Source organism: Siniperca chuatsi, linkage group LG21, assembly GCF_020085105.1.
Source record: "Siniperca chuatsi isolate FFG_IHB_CAS linkage group LG21, ASM2008510v1, whole genome shotgun sequence".
Classification (NCBI taxonomy): domain Eukaryota; kingdom Metazoa; phylum Chordata; class Actinopteri; order Centrarchiformes; family Sinipercidae; genus Siniperca; species Siniperca chuatsi.
Window position 1 is genome coordinate 6,588,386 of NC_058062.1, and position 11,294 is coordinate 6,599,679.

Here is an 11,294-nt window from a genome sequence, read left to right on the forward strand (position 1 = left end):
TGTTGTGTGTCTGTCCATCCTGAAAGAGGACTCTCTCCTCTGTCGCTCTTCTTCAGGCTTTTTCTCCCTTTTCTCCCCTTTATTCCAAATATTTAGTCCATTATTTAGTTTCTCCTTACTGAATCAAAGGTCTTAGGATAAAGGGTCTAGTATGTTGTTCAGGTTGTAAAGACAAATTTGTGATTTTGGACCATTAAAATAAAATTTACTTGACTTTCTACTTTTGTTGAATATTATGACACTATTTATTAATGACAAAGTCACAACACTAAGAACCATTCTGCATATTGTGACAGAAATTTCAATACCTGTTGAAGATGATGATATTATACTGAAGATTATTACATTTTGTAATAATTAAGAATGAATTATCTGTTAAGATTGCAAGTTTCAGGGGCTGTCGAGACAAAGTAATATAAAAGTAATTGAAAGGAGGATGATTGTTTTCCTAATGTGATTTAATTAGTGGATTATATCCTTATTATGAGAATATACGGGTCAACCAAGAGACAGATCTGAGGGTGAACCCCTCTAAAAAGATTTACGACAGTAGAAGATGAAAATTGCTCCTCAAACACAGAGCCTATGGCTGCTGTGATAAGAAGCCTTGGGCCTTCAATAAAAATGACACTGGTTTAAATCATAATTACCAAACGATATACCCTGTGACTGAGAAATCACTGTCTTCTGTACCACTGCTACTCCCCGGCTGTGCACATAGGCCCAGTTAATCTCATGTAAAAGCTTTATTTTATCTTCGCACAACATAAACTGATCTAGCAGGAATGCAGTGTTGTGCAGGCATGTCTGGCACAGAAAATCACCGCTGTTTAGTTGGCTATATGACTTTCTATGCAATCGTCAGTTGCAAAGCCTTGTGAGACAGTATGACGAGGTGCAGTAAAGCAATTTCACCACATACTAATACTGTATGTGGTTAAATGGGGAGTTCACTGGAGCTGTGGGCAGGGTCGAAAAACAAAATAGTAACAGAGTACTTAATTACTGTTTCATAATCGACATACAATACATGCTCTGTGTTTTGATGTGTTAGGACTAATTTTGACTTCAAATACTTGGAAAATAAATGACATTTGAATGGGTTAGTCATAAAGTCGGAAGTAATTTCATCTTAACTGCAAGTAATCAGAGTGATAGAAAAAAATAAAAAAAATAATTTATACTAAACAACATAGTTTATGTTTGCTTTTTTGTGAAATACTGTAAAGTTTTACTTCCTCAGGCCTCTAAAAGATATTCATAGGAGATACTCGTAGATGGGAAAATCTTTTTGATCTGCTCACAACTCAGACATACAGTATGTGACCTTAGGATGGACTTGGGGGCGCAGGTAAACATTGCTTTATGTTAAGCCAAAAACAAAACCATGCCCTTAAATTACATTGCTGCAGAGCTGCAACTAACAGTTATTATTATTAATTAACTTGTTGATTATTTTTCAGGTTAATCGGTTAATCGTTTGGTCTGTAAGATGTCAGAAAACACAGAAAAAAATGCACCTTCAACTTTCCCAGAGCCCAAGGTGACGTCTTCAAATTGCTTTATTTGTTGGACCAACCGTGCAAAACCCAAAGATATTCAAATTACAGTGATATAAAACAGAGAAAGCAGACAATCTTGACATCTGAAAAGCCAGAACTTGTGAATGTTTGGCAATTTTGCTTTATCAAAATACTTGTAGATTAATTTTCTGTTGATGGACTAATAGATTAAATCGATTCATTAAAATTTTCAGCAATACATTGCTACGTTACTATATTGTTAAAAGAAAACAGTTCCAGTATTGTAATACATTTAGTAAGGAATATATGCCACCCTGTCTGCAATTTCCTTCATAATGTTAAAAAATATGAGACTTGAGAGCAGACAAACACACACAATCTCACTGTCACAGCAGATACTTTTGATCTCTCTAATCAGAGAATATCAGGAACAATTTTTGACAGGCTCAGGAGTGGGACCCCCCACCCACACTCACCATGTGAGCCATGCAGCCCCACAACGCAGGGAGATGGTGTTAAGAGAAGGATGTGCACATCTCTCATATTGGAAAAACACCTTTTTCACAAAAGGTACTACTATCATGTACACAGAGCAGTTTTGTAGAGCATACAGTATGATAATGATTTACACAAGCAAAGAATGACAGAGTGCAGTGAAGAAGACTGTTAAGCAAATGTTTTTGTCATAGCCTCAGTAATGTGCTTTTACAATCCTGATGTGCGGACAGCTGGCGAGCCAAGACTGGCAGCCTGCCTCGAAAAACCAGAGACGCCGCCTCAACTAAACCAGCAGGGAAAAGTGTCTTACACCACACTTCCTCAGCATTCCTCCTATAGCAAACGTACTCTGCACAGAAAACCTCTGACAAGATGTGTTTTCACAGGGATGAGAGACATCAGCTGCATGATATGGTGAATGCAAACATTTGGGATTCCTCTGTAGACCACCAATCCCACAACTATGAGTATGTTAGATGTCATTCAGCTCTGGGGAAACTGCACAATTTAATGATAATCTTACAAATTCATTCATTTTCAGTTTTATTGTGTTAATGCCAAGGGATACATCCACCTGAGCTGGCAGTCTCCCATAGCTCTCTGTCATTTTTTGTCTCCCAGAGAGAAACCAGGCTTAGGTTTCATTATGTGCATACTTCTCTTGTACACCCACACACTGTCCCAAATGCCGAGGGATCCCTTTCTGACTCCCTCTGCACAGAAAGAGTGGGAACGAGAGGAAAAATGAGAGCTGTACACCAGCAGATAGTGAGAGAGAAACGGGGAGAGAACAATTCCTTTTGGCTAATGTACTCCCGTTCTCTCCAGCTGGCCGGATTGTGTAAACACAGTAATATCAATTGCTCTCCAGATCGATGCTTCACACCCCAAAACAGGTGCTTTTACTCCCTCTATCCCCATCTTTCTCCCACCCACTCACTCTGAACTCTGACCTCACAGTCCAGGTGGCAGGTGCTCCAGTATTATTGCAGTCCTAGAGGGTGCAAAACACAGACCCATATCTCATACTAATGAACAGTGGGACCTTCTCCAACAGCCATAATTCATATAGAAAAGAACAGGAGGTGTATAAACAGGAGGTGCAGAGAAGGAAGAAGTCTGCTACTGTAAACATTCAAGAGCGTTTCTTCAACGGCATAATACAAGCTTTGTATCTTTATGCTGAGCTTCTGCAGAGGATTTCAAAAGTATTCTCTATAGATCTACTCAAAAGGCTGGTGGTATAAAACTGAATTTATTTGTTCAATGCTGGGCTGACACATACTGAGATGAAACTAATTAAATGCGGTTTTCAGTTGCAGGATTACAACATAAATTCATATTGGAACTTTGAGTCACTGACAGTTATTCAGAGATACTACAGCAAACGGTAAAACAATGTTTGTTTTCGTTTGTGAGTGAATTATTAATCAATTTATAATGAATTCATCCATCATTGAAATTAATAACCTTTCATGGAGAGTGATGCATCCATTCCCAACCAAAGATTGACATAAAATAAAAGGGTTTATGTGTGCCCTATGTGCATGTATGCTGTGTATCCTTCTCTGTATTTGTACTTGTCTCCATACCTGCAGCAGCATGAATGAGGACACTCTGGTTGGGCCGCAGGTTGCCGAAGTCAAACAGCATCATATAGGCTGTGATGTAGTTCACAGGGAGGGCTGCTGCCTCCTCAAAGCTTATGCCCTCTGGGATCAGGAAGGTGTGGCTTGCCGGCACCACCGCCACCTCCTGCCACAGCCCAAAGCGGTTCAGCACCATCACCTTATCCCCAACCTGGAACAGAAGGCACAGGAAGACACAGGCTGAGAAGAAGGTAAAGCAAAGGGCTCTCTTTCAGTGCCCTTTCCCAGTTACTGAAAACAGTGTAACCTAACCGAATGCAGTGATTCCCAACCAGGGGTACTTGTACCCCAGGTGCAACTTCTACAGTTGCTTGGCGGTTTGTGGAAAGATAGTGGAGTAACTTGATAAAGAAGAAATTAATAGTAATTTGATAAAAAAAGAAATTTTAATTTGATTAAAAAATATGTCCACATATTGAGTCAATTATACCACCTGAACACCAAAAATTGCAACTAAGAGTGTGTGAAAAACAGTTAACAAGTGAGCAGAGAAGCAGAGAAACTGTAGCTAACGGTGATGGAACAGTGGATATAGTTAGCTTATAGTAATAGATAAATGGTTGAAATAGCATAAAGTAATGGATAAATGGCTGAAATAGTTATTGTAAAGTAATGGATAAATGGTTGAAAGAGTTAGCTAAAAGCAATGCATAAATGGTTGAAACATCCAGCTTCTGCCACACAAGTGCTTACTTAACCAAACTGACCTAAACACTGACAGTTCAATTTGTGAAAAAAATTGCAACATCCACTATTATATCCACTTTTATAGCATCAATAGTTAAATAATAGCCAGTTTAAAATCAATTCAAATGAACACATTTGTAAAATTGATGGGTGTTGTCTATCAAGGGGTAACTGAGTTCATCTGACAGGGCTGTGGGGGTGCACCTGACAAAACAGGTTGGGAACCACTGCCCTAACGCACTGGAAAAGTGGTGAGTGATTGTTTTGCAATTATCATTTAAATTGATCACATAACACCAAAGCTGGAAGCATTACTAAGCCAATTAAGGCTAAATCTTTGCTTTCTACAATTAATTGTTTTTGGAAGAAAGAATCATGTCTCTGGGTCAATACTATGATCTACAAGGACAGCATTACAGCAATGTGGGCAAAATGGAAGTGAATAACCAGTTTTTAAAGCTATTGTATTAAATTAAAGTGCTGGTATATTTTAATTGATTAAGTTCTTGAGCTTGAACAGGATCAACTGGCAGTTCAATACCCCAGGAGGTTTCACTGCTAGAGCCTGAAGTAGTCTGCAGCGTCCTGCCATCTGAAGCCTCATGGTTTCTTTGGCACAGTGAGAATGATGCGAGCCATGCAGCAGGAATAGTAAGATTGTGGTTAATTGTTTTGTTTACAACAATGGCAGACATGCAAACATGCAGCCGCCTGGTTTACCAAACCTTTAAAGGGTTTGCTCTTAAAGAGTGTAAGCAAACAAATAAAGCGATAAAGAGTAAGAGCAGTAACTGTATTGACTTTATGGAGGGTAATGGTGAAGCAGCAGAGGAATCAGGGTAAAAAAGGAGGTGGCTATTTTTCTATCAAAGTATGATAGCTGTTTTCCGATTTGTATGTAGTGGCTTGCAGTGGCTAGCTCTTTGCATACGGACATGTTTGTTTGATTTTGAGCTTTTGACAACCAAGTTACAGCATAGATTTGTAAGTGAGGGAAAGAAGAAAAGTACTGAAAGATGATGAAAAACATAAAGGAAGTACTGCTCTGAATTAACAAGCACTGCTTATGTGCTTAATGTGTGGCTTCAAGAGATCTTGTAAGACATGTATTCTGATTTTTCTCTCAGCTAAAGTTTGACTATAATGGAAATGTCAGAATTGTTCTTTGTATGATAGAATAAGTGAGTATCACTTAAGCAATTTCTGTCTTTTAGAACCTGACAGTGAGGAAGCCACAGATGTCATTCAACGTGCTGCATGCCACGGTCACCATCTTGTCATTTTTCTGCTCCCAAACTACCCTTATCAATGCAGGATCCTCCGATTTACAACAGTCTCTTTCCAGAAGGACGTGCCTCGATGTAAACTTACCCTCCGCGCCCTCACTAACCAATCAGGAGAGCCCACTCGAGGGACACAGGAAACAGAGACGACTGCAGCATTAGTACTCTCTTCCTGTTTTCTTCCTCCCCCTTATCAACCCTTCTCGACACAGCTCTCCCTCCCACTCGTTTCCATTCTCCTCACTTTTCTCTTCCCTTCTTTCTCTTTCACTTCCTGACTCCTTTTCCTCTTACAACTTTAGAACATCTTCCTTCCCCTTCTCCAGTCCCTCGTCTCATCCTGTCTGTGTCTCAGTCTTGCTGCCTTCTTTGATGCTCTTTCCTCCCCATTTCTTCATCCTTCACTGTCTCATTCTGTCTTTACAATTCTTATTCTTTTTTCTTGCGAGGAGTGTCCCGTATCCCCTCTTCCTCATCAGCGAGACAGGACAATGGGGCCCATCTTCTCCCCTGGCCTCTCTCCACTCATCAGAGTCCCTGCCAGATTCTTCCCCATGGCTGAGCATAAGACAAGCTCTCTCCTCCTGGGAACAAACTCTCTCCACCCGGGCCTCTCTAATGGTCTGGAGGGAGCCATGCGCCTCGCTGTCTATCCACTCCAATTAGAGAGATCTCCCTCTCTCTTTTCATACCCGCATCTTTCTGTCTGAGGCCGAGTCATTTGGCTTATTTTCAAACTATACTTTCAGTTTTTCACCATGGGCTACTTCTCTTTCCTTCTCTTTGTTATTCATGTTGACTCGCTCTCTCCCATCTCCGTCTCCCTCTCTTTTTTTTTTTTGCCTTTTTGAGTCTTCAAACTCATCAGCCTCGCTGGATTAATTGGGGGTACAGTGTGGCACAAATCGATAGATGGGGGAGTTCAGGCTTTTACAGGAAACACACAAATATGACTCACACATCGCCTTCAAATGCATCTGCAGCTATTCTTCCGCGCCTACGTAAAGCATGTGAGTTACTGTCAGTCGCAGAATCTGGGTAGGAACATTCAAGGCCAAGCGAATGAGCCTTGTGACAGTTCTGTTTCAACATCTTCACACTGTGACACACAAACACACACACACTTCTTACATTTCCTTTCTCAGCTTTCATGCCACTGCATCAAATGTACTCATAGTTGGGGTCAGGAGTGTGGGGGGTGCTGAACAAAGGCACTTCCAGTTAACTGTATATGAATGGACTTAATCAGATGGTGATTCAATTTTGGGGTATGCAGGCCTCCAAGTCAGCTTCTTCGTGGCTTTGAGCTTTGATGATCTCAGCAAAAAATGATCAGAGAAAAACAAAAGAACAGGCAAAATTTCTGATACGTTGTTCCTGAGTCAGGTTGAAAGATGCAAAAGATGAAGGTTAAATGTTAACACCCACAAGGCCTGCATGGCTCCTGTAAATGTAATTAAAAGGAAACATAATATCTCCCTGGTGTCAGCGTAGGTGTTTTTATGCTTTGACATGGTTTGTATGATGTTAGAATAAAGGCCACACCCTGCTCACATACAGTAAAATCTGTGACAGGAGGGCCTACATGCTGCTTTTTGCACTTGACTGCACGTCTGATTATGCAAATCAACATATCATGTTAAGAAAATACCATTCTTCTTCTTGTTTTTCCAGAATTTATCTAGGAATACTGCACTGGACAAACTTGAGGAGAAAAATACAAAACAGAGACGTCTGATTTTCTTTTTTAACCCAGCAGCTTATGGCAAGCTGTCAACAGGCCATGTGGCGTATAAAGGCAAGCTCTAAATGTTGTGATCATGGTGAAAAGGACATGTAGGATGAAAGAGTAGGATGGGTAGGAAGGTAGAGTAGGAAGGAAGAGGATGGTAACATAAAGGGAGGGAAGCATGATGGGGGATTCACTGACGGTATGATCGACAGAGAAAGAATCAAGAGATTATACAAAAGAAGTAGAGATAGATAGAGGGAGGGAAGGAGGGATGGAGGAAATACCAGAATGACAATGTGGGCCAGAGGGAGGTAATTGAGAACATATGGGTCAGATCCTACCAAAACTCACAGAGGGAGAGCATGAAAATGAAAAGAAAAAGCAGGCCGGGAGAAAAAAGTGCTGATGTTTGGTGTCAGGGGAGCTTGTGATTTGTGATATTTCCCCTCTTCCACCTCTTACTCACTGTTACACTTTTCCCTGCACTCCCTCTTAGGTCATTTCGGGTGAGGGCACTGTAGTATTACTTTATTCGACACTGTCCCCTCAAGGGATGCTTGTTTTGCGGCAGTTATTGAAATACAATACGAGGCATGCAGTGGATAATAAATGCATATAAATATATAAGAGCCAGCAAGCAGCAAAACAATAAACAAGCCAAAGACAGGGAGGCTAGAGGGCAACAATGGTGCAAGTGCTGCCTTTATCAACTTTGCAAATTTATAAACATTATTTCATATGACATGAGATAGAGAGGAATTTTAATTACATTATATGGGTGTTGTTTGAAATGTTTCTATACTATTGCCAATACAATACCTGAGTTTTGATACCAAACACAAATATAATGTTTTTCTCATTTAACAACAAAAGTCAAAGTTCTCAAATGCCTCTTATATCTGTGTGTGAAAGCAGAAACGTACATTAGAGAACATAAGGTTCAGCACTATATCGAAATGTCGGAAAGACAAAATAAAAATCAATTTCACTTTACTTAGCCATTGATATTTATGTTGCATTATCTAATTAAATGTCATGAACGTGTCCATAGCTTTGTGTAAACTGTATGGGGAGCAAACTATCAGACACACCCATTACTGTATGTTGTTGTGTGTGTGTGTGTGAGAGAGAGAAACAGAGATAGATAGGCAGACAGATCTGCAGTGAGTGATGAGCCTCCCAAAAATTCTGTGCCACCAAGGTCAGCACATTCCCTCTGAGTTAGCTGCCAAAAGATCTCAGAGATCTCCATCCATTAGGAGGATTGGCTCTTAATTCTATAACCTAAGGGCTGCACTGGGATGTGGGAGTGTGAGGCTTTGATGACAAGCAGTGTGTTTGTGTATTTGTGTGTAGAGTGTGACCTTTAAATCCAATCTACATTACTGACAATGTGGAAAGAAGCTATAAAGTATTCTAGAAACACAAAGGTCTTAACCTTCTATGATGTCTGGCTGCTATTGGCTGACCTATCACCAGTCATATTCCTATTACTCTGCATAGATTCCCCATCCATTTGGACTTCCACTTCACAGACATATGTGCCACTCCCTGTCAGATGCACTGATTCTGCACTTGCATGACACATGATGCGAGAAAATGTGGTGCTCTTACAACAAACATCGTGACTCATGGCCGATGTGTAACATTTTGGCTTTGTACTTCAATTGCCTTAAAAAGGCCTTAACGTGGTGATGCCATGCATCCAGGAGACAGACATATAGGCCTGTGACTCATCATGCAATTTAAGACAGCGACAAATAATTATCTTTCAATCACCCTTAATTCCTTGTGGCTGAACATTAAAGAAAAGATTAAGCTGTTTTAATTATGATTGTTTCATTGACTTGGCTTCAATGTCTATGAGCGCGCGGGGTTGAACTAATCGTGATATATTGATGTGATGACAGATAAATATTTTCTGAACACAACAGAGGTGATGGCTCTCTGTTGACAAAGAGGGCGAATGATCCTATTTCTCACATCATGCTGTCTGATGCGTCGCGCCTCGCCCTTTCCGCTCGGTGAGTCTGTGCGCCACCGTCGCTCCCGGTAACAAAAGGCGTCGGTGACTCTTGTCTCCGCCACCGGTGTCAAGTCAGCCATATTAATTACTGTGGCATCTGGCCATCGTCTCCAAAATAAACTCCCTTATTAATTAACGTTTTGCAAGCAAAGATGCGGAACCACAGATGGATAAAAATGGAACCGAGGTGGCCTTATATTGTTTTTCATCCAAAACGTTGTTTTTTATTTTACAGTATAAAGGCCCAAGCAGAACGAGGTAGCCTACAACTGCAGACCTATAGCCTACATGTGTAGAATACTGTAGCCTATATGACCAAATATTGCACGAAGGCTACATTATTATTCAATATGTTTTACATAGCCTACTCATCATTCCATCTTGATTGCTGGTTTTCATATCATGCACATATTTTCATGTTCGCTTCTTTTTCCTCCATAAAAAGTAAAAGGAAACTCGGGTGACTGTTCAGAGCTTTAATTTTGAAGGCAGAGCAGTCTAATTTCCGGTCTCATTGCGGCGCTCTCTGGTTGACTTGACGCAGCTCTCCGCGCCTTGGCAGACACCAAAGCGCAGTGCAACGAAGGTGCTGCCAAGGTGGAAAACATTTTTTGCATGTGTTTATTTAGACTTTTGACTTACAACACACATGTTGCGTATGAACATTGAATCCATCTCCATCTTAGCAGCTGTTTCGTACTTGAAGTTGCTCAATCTAAGTGCGCACCGTGTTTTCACATTGCGCTGCCCAATTTGAAAACCGGGGAGACAAGGGGGGCGACGCCTGCTGCTGGCTTCATTGTACTCAACTCGTGTCATTTATACACTTTGGGCTTCTTCTACAGAGATGAAATACAACATGAACACACTAACAGACTTTATTGCTTTCCACTTTTTTCCACCAGTGCTGTCTCCTTGGTACGGACGAGTGAATGAATGGATGGACACCCATGACAGCACAAACAGGAACTATAGACCAATATTTATCAGTAACCTATTATTGTGTCAATTACCTGACCCAATAGCCTATTAGTATTAAATTCATTAAGTCATGAAACTGTAATACAGTGTAGGCTACAGCACTACCACCATCCCTGAGCAGCGAGCAAAGCCTGACACACCCATATCCAGATGTAGCTGTTGTAGCAGACAAATATACCTCACTTAAGCAATAAAACACACACCCAGTAAAATGAGACTTCGAGTGGCAAGAAAAAAGCTGAGAGGCATGTGTGCTTACTTTTCTGTCCGTGACTTCTTCCCCTACAGCCTCCACCACCCCAGAGCACTCCATTCCTGGGGTGACCGGCGGGGACGGCAGCCGGTCGTACAGCCCCTGTCGAGCCATCAGGTCTGCGAAGTTCAGCCCGCAAGCCTTGACCCGCACCAGGACCTCGCCAGCCTTGAGCGCCGGCTTGCCCTTCTTCACCTGCAGCTTGACTTTATCATAGCCCCCGTAGCCGGTGAGCACCAGGGCGCGGTAGGTGAACGTCTCCTCTTCGGGCACCTTCTCGGTGGTCGCCGCGGGGGTAGCCGCTGCCTCGGCGGCGCCGTCGGGTGGGGACTCCGTCTTGGGCGGCTCGGGTTTGGGCTCCTCGGCAGGTTTGGTCTCCTGCTTCTGGTCCACGTCGTTTTGCTGCTGGGCAGGTGCGTCCTCACCAGACATTGTGCAGGGAGCTGTGAGACAGTGATGAGTCTAGAAAATTACTTAAGAGGCTTTTTCACTTCTTGTGCTTTTGTTGACGTGGGCGGGCTTGTTGTTTTGCTTGCCTTGCAAATAAAAGAAAATGCGAGAGTCAGAGCTTCTTTTTCAGCAGTCTTGCATGGAGACTCAAACCCCGACAGAGTGGGTTGCTCAGTGGCCAGTGGCTGTCAACGGCGCGCTCTGACAGAGTG

General features: G+C 41.8%; 1 protein-coding gene across 1 annotated transcript in view; it reads right to left on the reverse strand.

Moving 5' to 3' along the window:
- vat1 (vesicle amine transport 1) overlaps positions 1-11,294 on the reverse strand; it is a 31,772-nt gene extending 20,478 nt beyond the window's left edge. Inside the window, exons 1-2 of the mRNA XM_044181467.1 lie at positions 10,639-11,294; positions 3,614-3,821 (exon numbers count right to left, since the gene is read on the reverse strand). Of these exons, the coding sequence (XP_044037402.1) occupies positions 3,614-3,821; positions 10,639-11,064 (634 nt within the window). The 5' untranslated portion in view covers positions 11,065-11,294. The remainder of the gene's footprint in view (positions 1-3,613; positions 3,822-10,638) is intronic.